We start from the raw sequence: 15,696 nt of genomic DNA, 5'->3' as shown, positions 1-15,696 counted from the left end.
TGTGAAGTTTTATTCAGATTTTCTCAAGTCGGAAATATAAGGCTGTCAGGTGTCAACAACAACAACAAAAAAGTCGTAAATATAAGAATTTAGTGGGTTAGGTCCAGGCCGCATCCGATATCATAGGCCCATAGCTATCCTATAAGGATACAAGCAGGCTTGGCCTCAAAACGAAGGGTATTTGATTTAACCCCGACCTTTTTTTAGTGAAATCTCAAATCTGTACTGTACTGAAGAACAAGCTTTCCACAAACGTCACAAGAAGATTTAGTTAGCTGTATAAATCAAAACACATTCTCAATAATCAAATTCGGCATCCACTAGATTTTTAGGATAATGAAATGCAAACAAAGCATTGAGCATCAAGTTAAACTAGAAAAGCAGATTGCAAAACTCGGGATATAGAGGTGCCAAAAACGAAGTTGAATCAACTACTGAAATAGTTTGACAGGATTCACGATCGACATAGTGATATAACTTGAACCAGAGAGAAACATCCTCAAAAACGCAACAACTAGAACATATAAGAAAACAAGAGAGAGCACTGCCTGCAGACTTCAGACACGGGGTGCAGCTGCAGCTCCAGGACCAGCAGGACGAGGGGGCTGTCCTGGCTGTCCAGGCTTGGGAGCATCATCCTGATGATCATAAATGTGAAATAACCATTCAGTCAGTATAAGAGCAAGTCATTCAAACAGAAATAGATAGAACAGAATAGTCTCACTGAAAGCAGATTTGTTAAGAACTAGTGAAGGTAGTAGTAGCATGCTTAATCCACCTCAAAAGACAACTTTCAGAAAATAATTTTGAAACAACTACAGTATTATAGTTCAAATGGTGACAAGAATCTTAAGATAATCTTAACGCACATAAACAAAATTTGGTAATGCAAGATTCAAAACTACACGTTGTACAATACAAGTCTTTAGTAACCAGATTTACTTCAAACAATCTTCGTACTCAGAGACAAGTTGCACATTTCTGATCCTAACACAAATGCAGTAAGCTTTTAACCAAAGAACGAGAAATGAAGCTTAAAACTATCAAGGATCATTGAGTTGAAGAAAGAGAGAGAGAGAGAGAGAGAGAGGATTACCTTGCGTCTGACAAAACGGGGTGGAGGAGTTCGGACCCTACGGTTGGTGCGGGAACGAACTCTAACGACATGAGAGTGGATAGCACAAGAGACACAGTACTGAGTCTTTGCATATAGCTTAGGTAAGGTGTATCCTACAATACATATTCAATCAAGAGTTACAAATCTCAGCAAAATGCAGTCCAAAAAAATCAAAACTTTATAGGGAAATGTAATGAAAAGGATTAGGATACCATCGTAGACACTGGCTTCCTGAACATCTCTAATAGCAGCCTGCTCCACAATGTTCCTCACAATGAACCTCTTAATGGCCTTGTCCTAATCCAATGTTATATTCACCAACAAGATCAAATCAAAATCTCCACATAGGAATGCTTCTTTTACTAATGGAGATGGAGAAGCAAAGGTAGTGTAAGAGAGTACCTTGGGGCAACATTTGCCACAGTTGGAGCATCTGATTGGGTTAACGTGACCTCTGTTGTGCTTGTTCCTTCCACCGTTCCTACGCTTGAAAGTCTGCAACACAACACAACAATAAAAACCATCAATACTGAATCTGTCTTGATTGTAAATCTAAAAAGCGAAAACAAAGAGAGAGATCGAAGAAGACGATGAGTAGTACCATCTTCGGCTGTTTCCTCTGTTCTCCTGTGTGTGTCTGCCTCCTAGGGTTTACTCATCGATCTCCTCGACTAATTTCAGATTTGATCTCTTTATTGTTACTTTTTGGGCCTCAAAATATAGTGGGCTTTGAACATATACTGGGCTTACGCTTTATTTTCTCTTGCTTTAAAGTAAACCACTCACACTTACAGTTAAGTAAAACTCTCGAGTCTCGAGTGTAACTCTAATTTTGGTCCTACTCCAAAGCTCATTGTCATGTATCTTCTTCTTCTTCTTCTTCTTCTTTGTTTTTCTTTTGTTTTCTTTTTCTTGTTTTTTTATGATATTTCAACGCATAAAAAAGAGTTACAATGATATGAATGATCATATAGTTTCTGAAAATAGAGAGAGTAAATCATATAAAGTAGAATCTAGAAAAAAAAAAAAAAAAATTGAAAGCTCGAAAAATAAGCCTCTGGCGACTTTAGGAACGACCACCTCAGCCACCACGACCAAGTTTACCGTATTAGAGCACACATTAAAAATCCAATTAGTTTCAATAAAAAAGCCCATTAGCCCATGTGTTTAGGGTTTTCATCAAGATAGATTTCATATATTAACTTATCTAGTGTTAAAAAGAAAGATATCTTTAAGAGTTGCCTCTTCTGGTAACTCTCTTCTTAATCTTTTATAAAAGATCAATCACAGAATCATTTGGATCTTGGTGACAACCTCAAGTCTCTTTCTCTTAGTTTTCTCGCACAATAAAGCTCCTTCATGAGCTATATCAGTTTTAGCTCACCTATCTATCGTAATAGAGATTGAATATTTGTTGTTTTGAGATTCCCAACATACTACCCTCTCCTATAGTAGTCCATTGCATTTCTTGGGCTCTTTGAGTAGGCTTGATTGTCCTTATTCCCCGGGTCCTTTGAGAGGATTCATCATCCATCTCGTAACCATATACTCCCATGTCGAAGGCACCAAATTGATTGCTTACTAAGACACTATATCCCTCACAGTCTCATTTACCAATGAAACCGAATTTGGGGGAGTGTCGGGACGGTTACCATGGCTGGAGAAGAGGACACTAAAGCTTCAATGACGATTGGAGAAAGTGATGGTAGTAGCTTGTGTAACATCACTTTGGAAGACTATATATAGGAGTAGTTTAATTTCTACATTCTTAGAGACAATTTGCAGAGCATGAGGAGAGCCAGATGATAGGGTAGTGTTGGCGTTTACTAATGCAGTAGTAGGATGAAAATCGTTGGTGTTTACTAAGTAGTGTTGGCGTTTACTAAGAGCATGAGGAGAGCCAGATGATGGGTTAGTGTTGGAGTTTACTAAGAGCATGGGTAGTTTTTCTTTTTGTTGCTTTTAATTTCCAACACAATCACAGTTACTTTTTTCCAACAAAATAAAACGTACTCGTAACAAAATAGAAGAAGATATATCGATAGATATAATCTAGCACTAGCAGAAACAAATCTGAATTAATGGATCGAGAGAGCAATATTAGAGAAGACTTGAATTTTGTTAACACTAAATATGAATATATTATTCGATACAATATGGAAATATGCAGGATCATCTCATGCCAAGAGAAGTTTCGAGAGACTTGGAATCGACGAGCTATATATCTCCTTGTCCGCTTCAGTGATCGATCTTCCTGTAATGAAAGGATGGTTCAAGAGCTCAGCTGCGGTGGACCTGCGTGGATGAATGTCAAAGCACCGCCACACGAAATCTCTAGCCTCCGGAGAGATATCTCGACCACGCAACTTCCACTCGTAAAATTCATCAAATATCTCTTGGATAGCTATTGCCCCAAACATCTCATAAACCACACACCCTAGAGCATATACATCAAGGTTTGGATGGATGATTAGTCCGTTTGGCTCAAAAGACTCTGGTGGCAGATACTGAGCCGTACCAATGGACATGTAATCATAATCGAAATCAGGTTCCTTGGATGAACCGAAATCAGCAAGCTTGAGATCCCACGGCTCTCCGGGAGTTGTCGAAGGGAAGAGGAGAATATTGGATGGCTTGAGGTCGAAGTGAACGTAACCATGGGAGTGAAGAGCCACGAGCCCTTCTAGGATCATACGAGCCGCACGTCGGACCAAAGACTCAGGTATCGGCTCTGATCTCCTGCGGGAACCGTAGATCATCTTATGGAGGTTACCTTGGGAGGCGTACTCCATATAGATCGCGTAGCATTCGTAGGGTTTGGTTTGGAAGTGAAGAGTGTTTGAGGCATTGACGATGCGAGGATGATCGCGGAAACGATGCATGATCCTGAGCTCCTTGTCGAGAATGTTTCTGAGATGCATAGGCGATGACTTCTTCGCCCAAAGTCTGGAGTTGGAGTCCTTCTCAAGAGAGACGCAACCGAAGCTTCCGCAGCCAAGAAAAGAGATTGTTGTCAGCGAAGACTTGTCCACAGTCCAATCATCATCTCTGCAAATTTGCTCCATCGTCAAAGTAAAGCTCTTACGTATTCGATACTCTTTAGGGTTTTCTCTGTTTTTTGTGATCTGAGTAACAAATGTGTGATCGATCACCACTCATACTATTTATAAACGTGGTGGTGGGTTTGTTTTCAATTGGAACTATGCCATCTTTTCCTTTTTTCCAATTGCGAAATCATATTAAAATAAATTGTATTTAGTGTTTAATTATCATCCAATCCTAGCTTTAATATTGAAATAAATACTAAGGTTAATATTTAGATACAATATAGATACATTTAATAAGTTTTTACTATACATATATTTTTTCTTTTGATTTTTCATTTTGATATAAATTTGATCACCAATTTTTGTATTACATGGCTTCAATTTTCCTATTTCTCTTTTTGTAAAGTCACTGTTTCCATTTTTAAAAATAAAATTTTTCCTTTTCTCTATCATATTGCTCGTTTTTTCCTATTATCTTTAATTTCATTTATCTTTTTCCTTACAAAATCTGACAGCTGTTATTTGTTGCATGTTAATACCAAAATCATGCATTAATTATTTAGGTGTAATAAAGGAGTGCAAAATTTTATTCATAACCATAACCAAACGAACAATCACAAGGCGCTCACTAGTCATATGATCATATCATAACCAAATAGCAAAATGCTCTGTTTCACTGCTTGTTTAAGGGTTTAGGGATGTATTTGGGTGTATTTTTGGCTTTCTGTAACACCTCCTTTGCTTTGTTTAGTCACAAGCTTATTAGATCATTCTCGAACAACTTTGGAAGACAAAGGTCACAAAGCCTACATATATGAATCAATATCTATTGCACGCTAATCACTATTCTCTTCCATGTAGTCTACAAAAAAAAAATTACAGTTAAAATATAAAAATACACATCTCAAATGAAAAAAAAAGAAGAGATGAAAGCCGAAGTGAAGAACAAAGCATAGTCTTCACTCTTTCTCGTAATATCTAATTCCTTGTGCAACCTCAAAGAAGTGTGCAACGTTCTCTTCAGGGGTTCCAACTTTGATACCATGTCCCAAGTTGAGAATGTGTTTATCTCTCCCAGCTTTCTTCACAGTATCATGAATCCGGCTTGTAATTAATTCTTTCGATCCGAACAGAACTCCCGGATCCACGTTTCCTTGAACCGCTATGTCTCTTCCTAGCCTGTCTCTTCCTTCAGCCATGTCCACAGTCCAGTCCAAGCTCACAACATCAACACCGGTCCTAGCCAGTCTCTCAAGCAGACCTCCTGATCCACTTGCATACAGTATGAGAGGTAGGTTCGGGTGAGTTTGTTTCACAGCTTCCACAATCTGTTTAAGATAAGGTAAGCTAAACTGCTCAAAATCCACCGGGCTAAGCTCGGTAGCCCAAGAGTCAAATATTTGCACAGCTTGAGCTCCACTATCCGCTTGATAACGTATGTAAGTGATCATCGAGGTTGTGAACTTCTGGAGCAAAGCATGTAGAACCTGAGGAGAAAGAAAAAAAAAAACACTTTCAATCTCTGAGATATATACCAAGTTTTCCAGTTCTACAATTGCTTTATAAGCTTTTACAGACTCACCTTGGGTTGAGAAAAAGCTAATTTTTTTATCTGTGTGAAGTTTTTAGATGAGCCACCTTCGATTACATAAGAAGAGAGAGTAAATGGAGCTCCAACAAAACCAAGAACCGCGGACTCATTTCCCACCTGAAACAAAATCATATTCTTCAGTTTAAGAGAGTATTTTGTTGCTTCAGCCTTCAATAATCACACTATTAGTACCTCATTTCTTAATCTTTTGAGTGCTTCTCCAACATATGGAACAGATTCCTCTGGTATGAACTCCCTAACTTGAGCAACATCAGCAGCTGACTGCGGCGGGTTGAAGATGATAGGACCTTTTCCTTTAACAATGTCGAAAGGTATGTTCATTCCAGACAATGGAGTGAGAATGTCTGAGAACAAAATCACCTTTTCCATACATTTTGAAAAGAAACAGACATGTCGTCAACTTGAGAGATCATATAAAGTAAAAACACCAAATGAAATGGAGAAAAAAGGAAGAAGTAACTAACTCACCCCATCTGGCTTAAACACCTTCCATGGCTGCAGAGAAATTTCAACCACGAGATCCGCATTCTCTGATCTATCTCGGAAAGAAGGATATTTCTCACAGAGAGTTTGATAACTCTGTTTCATCAAATTAATCAAACACTCAGGAGTCAGGACATACACAACTTCGGAAAGGCAAAAAAAAAGGAAAATCACAATATGAGTTTTGTAAAGCTTGCCTTCATGTACCTCCCAGCTTGCCTCATAAGCCAAACCGGAGGTCTATCAACAACTTCACCTTTAACAGCTCTCAGAAGAAGAGGCTCACTGGTCGCCGAGAGTTTACGCTCGGTTACAGTGGTTCCTACACAAAGGAATTTAAATCCCATTAAGCAATAAAGATTAAAGACGATATTACACAATCCATAAGCTTCTGCACATTCCATGATCAGACTTAATTTAGGATAAACTAATAACAACCCAATGTATCAAGCAATGTACTTTACTTCGAAAAAGCACGAGAGGATCATATATTTGAAACAAAGAAGCACCACTGTATCAGCTTATGCAGAACAAACTCGCAAATCCTAAATTTTTACCAGATTACCATTGAAACCGTCTTGTAAATGCATAACAGAGTAATCAAAACAATCAATTCAAGTACTACAAGAAAGACCCAATTCGCTTCCCAATTAGTCGAAAAGAGATAAATTTTTGTGGAAAATTTCGTAACTTTAGAAGAACCCAGATATTATTAAATCACCATCAAGTTCATCACAATGAATCAAAATTGAGGGTATTAGAGATAAGTACCCTCGACGGAACAACGAATTAACCGAGAAGACTTGGGTGATTTTCTGGGAGAGATGGAGAGAAGAGTAGACGAAGAAAGAGATGAAGTAGAGACTTGTAGGATTGACATTTTTTTTTAGATCTCCGAGATAAAGAAAAGCACAAAGAAGGCTTCTTTCTAGCGCGAGGTCAAGGTGTTGTTATACTCTGCTTTGAGATCTTAACATCTTCTCTTTCAACGAAGAAGAAGATAGAAAAATTTTGATGATAAGAGAGATCTGCTGACGTGGACTCAATATTGTCTAGTCAGCAACCATGTATGCCACGTCATTATTTGGTTTATTCTTACCGTCTTGGTTAAAATTGGTTCGGTTTCACTTATCAACTCCAAATCTACAATTTCGTATAAAGAAGATTTAATTAGATTCAAAGTTCAAACCATAATGTTTTCTTTCATTGTATGTTTATTTTTCTGAAAAACAACAAATATAAAGACATGTAAAAGCAATCACACACAACATCAAACCAAAATTAAAAAAAAAAAACCAATTACAAACAAATAATTAAGGACTAAAAAAATAGAAATAGTGGAAGGTGTTTTTGTTTTTTAAAGACTTGATTTTTTCTTGCTCTGCTTCTGCAATGGAAGTGTTATGTGTATAAAACCAAACTTTCTCCTCTGTGTGACATACTGTTTCTCTTCATGTACCTCCTCTTTCTCTGCTCGTGCCGAAAACTTTACATCTTGTTTCAGTTCCTTCAACATTTGGCTCAAATTCGCATTTCGCCTAGGGATTTGTCCTTCATGGCTCTGCCTCTCAGGAACAACAACGTCTTCTTCCTTTGGAACTTGCTTACGTCTTAGAACATCGCGCATTGAGACATTAGACTTTAACACTGGCTTTGGTATATTGTCATGCTGCGGCTCATGGTGCTTGTTCAAATGGCTGAAGAAGGAGCGTCGTGTATGATGATTCAAAGGTGTAAACTTATCGCCTTTTGTCCAGCCGCGGAAAGCATTTTCAGCTGCAAGTTGCTTCACGTTAGCAATCTCTACTCTGTTTAACGCAGCTTCTAAAGCTTGTTTGCTTTGTTTAACCCCTTCAGTAGCTTCCTCAAGCTTCTTCAAAACCCCTCTGCTTGTGCTATTATCAAAGTCATTATTATCGAACCTTAGTCCTCTAGGTGTTACCGGAGATCTTGGAGGCTCTGGAAAGCAAAAATCTGAATCATCGTCTTGGCTTTCACCGTTGGATGATAACATTGTTATTTCAGCTAACGCAAGTGCTTCAGCTGCTCTTGCAGCTTCTTCCATTTTTCTAGCAGCAACTAGTCTCATCTCTGCAGTTCTCAGACAGTTCTTGTTCTGCTGGTTTAAACCCGTTTCATCTGTTTCAGCAGCAACCATCTTAACCCGTTCCCTTAGTGGCTCATCTACAACAACCTGTGGTTTTACCTTGATCCGACTCAGCTCCTCAGCTAGAGATAACGGTCCTCCAAACCCATACGTTAGCTTCGCCCGTGTCTTCTCAAGGAAATGTTTCTCTTCTTTCATTTTCTTATTGAGAGACTCCACAGATGATTGGATCACTACAAGATCATTCATGGTTTTACCAAGATTCATCTTGGCTTGCTTCAGTTCCATTAAGATCAGATCAGGAGATGACATGGGATTGTGATGGCAATGCTCATCGTTCATCTCTTTGATGTCTGAACTGAGATGTTCAGTGCATCTCAAGGCTTCTTGCTGAAGCTGCCGCTTTAAATCTTCAACGATCCTTTTAGTCGATCCAAGCGCTTCTAAAACATCCAGAGTCTCCAGCTCTTTGACTATCAGATCCTTCTCTAGCTCCGCTGCATGCTCTTCCATTCTCTTTATGTCAAATTCTCCATTCTGAACATTGACAAACTAACAAATATGAAAACCGTATCTCAACTCTTAATCCAACTGCACAAACAATATTAGAACATTTGCTCAATTTGAATTAACAAAATGCAACTCAATAGCACAGAAGTCATGAAATGCTACTCAATTTGACATGATTTTACAGAAATCATGAAACTTTACTCAACTTTGATTTAAAAAAAAAAAAAAAAAAAAACTAAAGAACAATGGACAATGGTCACAATCAACGGATCAAATTGTGTTTGTATGTAAGAAACTGAGAAAAGAACAAAACTTACGAAACTGTCTTCAAGCTTGAAAGGAACCCAAGAGCCACGACCACCGAATCGAGTTACAGCCTCCTGAACTGACCCGAACGGAGGAGACGTATCTATTTCAGCTCTCAACCCCACTCTCCTAATCCCAGGTACACTGGAAACACCAACGGGATCAACACAGAACCCGAAACTCTCAGACCCGGGTTGGATCATCACCTGATGGATCCCAGGCGTACCCGGAACCGCCTCGGCCACAGGATAATGTTGATGCTGCTGCTCCTCCTCTGCCATCGCCAACACAAAGAACAATGAATTGTTTTGGTAAAAGGATTTAAAGAGAAGGCCTTTTCAGTAATCATAATTAATGAAATTACAAAAGAGAGAAAGAAAAAAAAAAAAAGAAAAGCAAAAGAGCTTTTTGAAGAAGGTATCGAAATGATTGTGCTTTTCTCGTTACAGAGTCACACCACCACCACTGCACTACACCACCCACCACTCGGAGAGTGTAAAGAAGAGAGAGTGATCTTAACGAGATGATTACGTGGCGAGTTCTTATTTATGTTGTGAAGCAAGGTTCACGTGAGAACGGTTGTATGGGATGGTTGACTACTTGACTGATCACTTAAATTTGGGCCGTTGATTGCGGAGGTAACGCGGATAAAAAAAGTCAAAAGATATTGGGAATTGCAGTTTCTTTCCTCTGTTTAGCTTTTATCTAAAGGCAAAGAGATTTGCACTATTGCAGGGACCAAACCAATCTAACGACGACGTTTATGCTGCCGACGCTTGATCCCACCCCACGGATCTTTTGTTCTCACGATGTTTTTATTTTCCTTTTTCGATTAGGAAGTAATTAATGGGCCATAAGCCCATACTTTTTTGTTGTGTTTTAATTATTTTAGAAAAAAACAAATTAAACAAGTAATCAACTACATTTAAAAAGTTTACCAAAAAAAAAAAGAAGAATGAAAATTTTTAGTGATCCTTTTTCTTATCATGAAAGTATAAATAGAATCATATTAAATAATGTCATCAAATAGTATCTATTTTCCATATTATTGGTGAAGTTATTATCATTGGTGAAAAATAAATATTAGAACCAATAAAATTGACATTATCTGGTAAATTAAATGAGGAAGAATAATTGTTATATTGATTTTTGGTACGCATAATAATAATCACAACCACCTTATCTTTCTCTATGTTTATGATTTCTCTTTCTTTTTTTTGTTTTTTTTTTGTTTATGGTGGTCACTTCCGCATATAATTAAGTGGAACCTTGCATTGCATCCATTATTTTATTTTGTCTGATTCTATATCTCAAACCATATATATAAAATCAACCATGATTAGTGGCAGCAATCAAGTCCGGAACGAACTCATTACAACGTACCTCGGTTTTTAACTTTTATTGAATTGATTTTGTGGGGATTAAACCATATCTTGGTTTAACATATTTGTTATTAATTATTTGGGAATATAAAATTATCTTAGACAAACTAATGGATGAAGATGCTACACGTACGTGCCAAATATAGTAGTAGTACACTGGCTTTAAAAAAACAACAAAATCAAAAAGCTAGAGCCTAGATGTGACGACGAATAGCGAAAGCTAGCACGAAACTGCAGCAAACCAAACTTCCAAACTTAATTTATCGATCTAAATTTTGTTATGCTTTTTTTTTCTTCTTTTATAATTGTTTACTTAGAAAACCAAACCGGAATCAATTATGAACCAAGTGGAAGCCAAATCCGGACCTTAGAAAGAACTTACCAACCATGATACATAGAGCAACGAGTCCATGGTAGTAGACTAGTTGTAAATTGTAATGCATTAGTAAATTTAATTGTATTCACAAACCACAACTATTATAACTCTTTTACCTATAACCTATGGTTTATATATATTAACCATAAACCATGTGCATGTAAAGTAAATAATATATCTACGGAAATTTTCTAACATATGTATTATCTTCAAACATATAAATTATCTTCAAACTAAAATGCATAGATAATTAATACGTAATATCTTCAGACCATTTCTAACTATAATGCATCAGTAATACGTAATATGTGTAGTTAATGTTTTTAATACGAGCTGATTACAAGTATAGTAAATGTTGTTAAACCGTTTAATCTCTCTAGTTTTTACCATCTAGAATGCATAATCAGCCGTCGCTATAGCCTAGACTATCTAAAGTGACTGTTCTTCATAACCTAGTCCAAAACCGGTAAAAAAATGCATAGAACTGCCTAATCAGTTGTCTTTTTTTTTTTCTTGGAACCGGCCTAAGTCTGGACCGCTGATTTAAATAATTTTTGATATATACACGTCATGTATATAGGTGGATGTATGAATTAAATAGGAATGAGCTTAGCCTTATATTTTTCTAACTAACTTTGTCTTCTTTTCTCTATCGAATTAAAGAAAAATCTCAGTACGAGACAATGGACCACGATAACGCATCTCCTATTTTATTAAATACGACTCAACTGTACATCCAACGGTCCACATCTATCCCACCTCGCAACCTCCTCTCTTTTGTATATACCACACGTTTTTATATTTTTTGTCCAAACGAAATTAATAGTGACAAGGGTTTTTAATTAATCTGATTATTTAGTTGATTTAACTTGCAAGGAGTTCGTAGCTACCACATGAGTTCACTTGATTTCTAGGTTCAATCGAATCCTATGTTATTATGAGTATATGTACGAGTAAGTTTTTTTTTTCTTGTCAACAAATTATCTGAATTCAGAATTCGTGTAGTATTATAACATTTAAGTCGTGTACACATTGAACAATATTATCGCCCCACTCATTTATTATCTAACCATTTTCTTGGCCCTCTACAATTATTTGCGAGTATCTTATATATATGCCATATGCATCCATGTGAAGTTTTACCAAAATACAAAAATAATACAGAAAATACAAAAGAGGAAAACAGATTAAAATAATAAGCACATGACATGTGCTTACACACTCCATGCAAAAAGAAATAAGAGAGATCCTTTAATTCTTCCGCAAACTTCTCTTACAGTAACAAAGCATCACTTTTCCAAAAATAGATGCGCCTTTGTCTCTTCTTTTCATATCTGAAGAAGCTTCGCCGTCTTCGGATCTAGCATTATCTTTTTTTTTCTTCATTTTAGGTTTAATTCTGATAAAAAGCTGCTGACTCGAAGACATTATCCAGAGAAAGTGAAGTTTTTGGTTGTGTGCAGAAGAGCATTAAATGAAGACAATGTCAGAAAGATCAGAAGACAACACAAATGGCGTCAAATCTTCAAAGGTTATCGTAAAGGAGAGCTCTCAGGTCAATTCATCGTCAAGAATCTATTACTACGGCGGAGCCTCCGTGCCGTTTTTATGGGAGACACGGCCAGGGACACCAAAACACCCTCTTTACTCGGAATCGTTTCGTCTTCCACCGTTAACGCCACCTCCTTCGTACTACTCCTCCTCCTCCTCCGGGAACAAACAGAGTAAATCGAGAACGAAACAAACTCGATTCGTGAAGACTCTGTTGTCACGTCACGTGTCGCGTCATTCGTTTTCTTGGTCGTCTACGTCTTCATCTTCTTCCTCTTCGTACTCTTCTTCGTCTCCTCCGTCTAAAACAGAGCATCGTCCCAAAAAATGTTACCTTTCTTGCTCGAGATCTTATGCTAAGGAGGATGACGAGGAAGAGATTAGGTCGTCGTCTCCGACGTCAACATTGTGTACTTATAAAAGAGGGTTTAGTTCATCTATGGGAAGTGTGAAGAGAGCTTTGTGTTCTGTTCTTAGCCATGGATCTAGTCGTAAAGATCTTAGATTGATGTAACAGTTTATTCCATGTTCTTCTTATTTCGATTGTTGTCATTTAAAAAAAAAAAAAACAGGATCTTGAGGTTTAAGATCCATTTTTTTTTTTGTATGTTTTGGCTTTCGCCTCTTTGAACACATATATTAGTGTTTGATTGTGTTCATTGTTCAATGCTTAACAAAAAGTTTGTCATGTTTAGATTTATCTTTGGTTGCTCTCTCTCTTCTTTTTAGTACGCTTAAAATTCTAATGATCGATTGTGAAATTATTTTGTTTTGAATTTAAAATTTTAACTTTAAATTATGATTAGTCAAAGACAAACTTTATCTAAACTCTACACGAAGATATGTGGGGGATTTAACTGACCATGTGCCAGCATTTATGGGCTCTATTCTGTAGTATTATTATTTTTTTGTCTCGTTTATTCGTGTTATTCCACTTTCTAGTTTAAACTTGAATTTGAAAATAATAAGAACTAAGAGTTCTAGTAAACCAAAATACAAACAGAATTTTTAACCATCAAAACAGAAAAATACAGATGATAAACAAAAGGATAAACAAGACTACCACCAGTCTACCACGATAAATGAATGCGTATATCTGTTGTCACTATCTTTGACCCATTTTTAAAGATGTTAAATTTAAAATTAAAATTTATCCTTCATAAATATAGAGGAGAAATAAAGACGGGTAGTAGTTAATAGATGTTCAAGAAGATGTGCAGGTATGACATTTAATAACTTTGAAGTGATTTTCCTAAAAAGAAGATTTTCCTTAGAATATGCAACTTTTTGGGTGTGAAAACTCAAAAATTTTAATATGCCCTAAATCTTCAGGTGGTTACTGGAAGAAAAAAAAGATGACGTTCCCAAGCTTACGAACCATGGGTATATCTCTTTACCATAAAAGGAAAGAATTGTCGGATGTACGAAATCTATTTGGGACAAGGATCTTTGAAATAACGGATTCACTGTAAGCTGTAAGAAAACAGTGAAGTAAATTTTTAACAAGAAGAACAATTATTGACAGCCATGATGACCACTCGTGCGCACGTGGTTAAAATTGTGATGGATCATCTAATTCGTGAAGTCTTTAAGTGTCATCATTCATTGAAGGGGCATAGGAGTTGGTGGCAGAAAATAACTAAGGAAAATTAGTTGGTAGGAGTAATTAAGGCTTGCATATTTTGTTTTCTTTAGAAAATAAAATCTTTGGCTATTATGGTTACTACTTACTACTAATGATTTTTGAAATATATACTGTAATTTTTCTTTTGAATCACAGAGACTATCAAATTATTACCAACTGAATTTGTTATTTATTAGCATCATATTGTATTTTTCTTTCCCCGTCCCTAGAAATTTCATTTACGTAAAGAGAATTTAATTATATACGTAAAATGATGTTTAGATCCCTAAACCCTAGTTCAACATAACCCAACCATATAGTAACTAAAACTTACATTTGTGAAGGAAGCAAAGGTTTACGAAATAATAGCCCAATAAAAGTCCCAAGAGATTGGGTCCATCGTGTCATCGTCCATGTCAACTTCTAAGTTGGGAAAAAGTTTTAACTCTTTTTTTTTCCTACAAGAAACGAAAAAATGAGATACCTTTAACCTTATTTAAGGTTTAGCTAAACATTCATGACCTAAATCTTAGACGGATTACAGTTCTCACATTTAACTCAGGTTTAAACCTTCAAAATGAATTGTGAATATATATATATATATATATATATATATATATATCATACATTCTTTACCTGAATTCAAAAGACACCTTTACTCAGTTTTATTAATTCTAGAGATTTATTCGTATTTTTCTTCATTATTAAATAGTTTTATCTGCTAACTCAAACTAATTAGAATTTTATATCAAGTACAAAGACGAAGAGAGAACAACGGGGCGACGATTTAGGCTACAAATACGGGTCAAACAAGAATACATACAACTCCAGAGCTTTCTTAGAGTATAAGCAATCTTCTTCTTTCTATTCGATTTTGAATTGAGTTTGGAGTTGAATACTAATTATTCTAATGTATAATATAATTACAACAATATTACCCTCTTTTTACCACCCACTTTGATAGAACACCGCTCTGTATCTTCTTCCTCACATCCGAAATCTAAGAAACTTTTTTCGAAATAAAAGGAGAGATAGTAGTACGTGTGTTCTTTGTTCATGGTTTACGCTTCAAAGAACTATTTTGTTCCCATCTACAAACAGTGACCCTAGAGACCGTATATGGACCTAAAGTTGATAGCTGTTGATTATTGCAGTTAAAGGAACATTAATTTTATGATTCACATGTTAATTGATGGTGAAACTAGTCACCAAGTTTATTCTTTGCATATTCATTCTCCTATATATGAATTATAAATACAAAGAAAATGTACAAAATTCATACCTTATTTATACATGCGTACGTACAATTATAGTCGATTCGTATGCAAATATTTTAATTAAATATGATTATATATATATATATATATGTTACTCAAGTTCAGAATAACAATCTAAATATATATAATTAATGAACAAACATAAAGATAGCCCATATAAAGATGATGAGGTTTCTTGATTTGGACAAGAAATACTAACATGTCAAAAATCATCAAACTATCATTCTCATTCACTCTTTTTAGAGAAGTATACATCTAAAAATATCTTCTCTGAATCTTTCACCAACTTTTTACTATTATAAAC

The 15,696-nt window shown here is 36.1% G+C and overlaps 5 protein-coding genes across 7 annotated transcripts; 1 reads left to right on the top strand and 4 right to left on the bottom strand.

Annotated features, from left to right (window-relative positions):
* Window positions 1–402: 402 nt before the first annotated feature.
* Window positions 403–1,851, bottom strand: LOC147942980 (small ribosomal subunit protein eS26y-like). Its single transcript, XM_087454648.1, has 5 exons — window positions 1,719–1,851; window positions 1,520–1,612; window positions 1,330–1,414; window positions 1,097–1,230; window positions 403–638 (listed from the first exon to the last, which is right to left on the bottom strand). Exons 1-5 carry the CDS (start codon window positions 1,719–1,721, stop codon window positions 558–560), a joined length of 396 nt encoding a protein of 131 aa, XP_087310774.1. The 5' UTR covers window positions 1,722–1,851; the 3' UTR covers window positions 403–557.
* A 1,290-nt stretch (window positions 1,852–3,141) lies between these two features.
* LOC104792915 (mitogen-activated protein kinase kinase kinase 20-like) lies at window positions 3,142–4,272 on the bottom strand. Its single transcript, XM_010519178.3, has one exon. It carries the CDS (start codon window positions 4,180–4,182, stop codon window positions 3,295–3,297), a length of 888 nt encoding a protein of 295 aa, XP_010517480.2. The 5' UTR covers window positions 4,183–4,272; the 3' UTR covers window positions 3,142–3,294.
* Window positions 4,273–4,975: 703 nt separating this feature from the next.
* On the bottom strand, window positions 4,976–7,257 carry LOC104792914 (uroporphyrinogen decarboxylase 2, chloroplastic). The gene is made up of 6 exons (XM_010519177.3): window positions 7,031–7,257; window positions 6,457–6,581; window positions 6,245–6,355; window positions 5,948–6,136; window positions 5,747–5,872; window positions 4,976–5,651 (listed from the first exon to the last, which is right to left on the bottom strand). Exons 1-6 carry the CDS (start codon window positions 7,137–7,139, stop codon window positions 5,124–5,126), a joined length of 1,188 nt encoding a protein of 395 aa, XP_010517479.1. The 5' UTR covers window positions 7,140–7,257; the 3' UTR covers window positions 4,976–5,123.
* A 184-nt stretch (window positions 7,258–7,441) lies between these two features.
* Window positions 7,442–10,161, bottom strand: LOC104792913 (WEB family protein At2g40480). 3 transcript variants are annotated; one of them, XM_010519176.3, is made up of 2 exons: window positions 9,194–10,161; window positions 7,442–8,903 (listed from the first exon to the last, which is right to left on the bottom strand). In XM_010519176.3, the coding sequence occupies exons 1-2, from the start codon at window positions 9,461–9,463 to the stop codon at window positions 7,617–7,619; spliced, it is 1,557 nt and encodes a 518-aa protein (XP_010517478.2). In that variant the 5' UTR covers window positions 9,464–10,161; the 3' UTR covers window positions 7,442–7,616. The 3 variants fall into 3 exon arrangements, with proteins under 3 accessions (XP_010517478.2, XP_019102563.2, XP_087310773.1); XM_019247018.2 differs by having other exon boundaries at window positions 7,442–8,918; window positions 9,194–9,702; XM_087454647.1 differs by having other exon boundaries at window positions 7,442–8,957; window positions 9,194–9,328.
* A 2,115-nt stretch (window positions 10,162–12,276) lies between these two features.
* LOC104792912 (uncharacterized) lies at window positions 12,277–13,189 on the top strand. The gene has a single exon (XM_010519174.2). It carries the CDS (start codon window positions 12,415–12,417, stop codon window positions 13,003–13,005), a length of 591 nt encoding a protein of 196 aa, XP_010517476.1. The 5' UTR covers window positions 12,277–12,414; the 3' UTR covers window positions 13,006–13,189.
* Window positions 13,190–15,696: the final 2,507 nt, after the last annotated feature.

This window comes from Camelina sativa, chromosome 6 (assembly GCF_030686135.1).
Source record: "Camelina sativa cultivar CO46 ecotype springtype chromosome 6, ASM3068613v1".
Lineage (NCBI taxonomy): Eukaryota > Viridiplantae > Streptophyta > Magnoliopsida > Brassicales > Brassicaceae > Camelina > Camelina sativa.
This window is presented reverse-complemented; position numbering and strand designations above follow the sequence as displayed.

What these genes read in the sequence shown, in the direction of transcription:
- LOC104792914 (XM_010519177.3), bottom strand. Translation starts at nt 7,139, where the DNA reads ATGTCAATCCTACAAGTCTCTACTTCATCTCTTTCTTCGTCTACTCTT. An exon ending in AATTCGTTGTTCCGTCGAGG is followed by an intron (nt 6,582 to 7,030) that starts GTACTTATCTCT and finishes TCCTTTGTGTAG; the next exon opens with GAACCACTGTAACCGAGCGT. An exon ending in TAGCTTTTTCTCAACCCAAG is followed by an intron (nt 5,652 to 5,746) that starts GTGAGTCTGTAA and finishes CTTTCTCCTCAG; the next exon opens with GTTCTACATGCTTTGCTCCA.
- LOC147942980 (XM_087454648.1), bottom strand. An exon ending in GTGGCAAATGTTGCCCCAAG is followed by an intron (nt 1,415 to 1,519) that starts GTACTCTCTTAC and finishes ACATTGGATTAG; the next exon opens with GACAAGGCCATTAAGAGGTT. An exon ending in CCCGTTTTGTCAGACGCAAG is followed by an intron (nt 639 to 1,096) that starts GTAATCCTCTCT and finishes TATGATCATCAG; the next exon opens with GATGATGCTCCCAAGCCTGG.
- LOC104792913 (XM_019247018.2), bottom strand. Translation starts at nt 9,463, where the DNA reads ATGGCAGAGGAGGAGCAGCAGCATCAACATTATCCTGTGGCCGAGGCG. An exon ending in TCAAGCTTGAAGACAGTTTC is followed by an intron (nt 8,919 to 9,193) that starts GTAAGTTTTGTT and finishes CATATTTGTTAG; the next exon opens with TTTGTCAATGTTCAGAATGG.
- LOC104792915 (XM_010519178.3), bottom strand. Translation starts at nt 4,182, where the DNA reads ATGGAGCAAATTTGCAGAGATGATGATTGGACTGTGGACAAGTCTTCG.
- LOC104792912 (XM_010519174.2), top strand. Translation starts at nt 12,415, where the DNA reads ATGAAGACAATGTCAGAAAGATCAGAAGACAACACAAATGGCGTCAAA.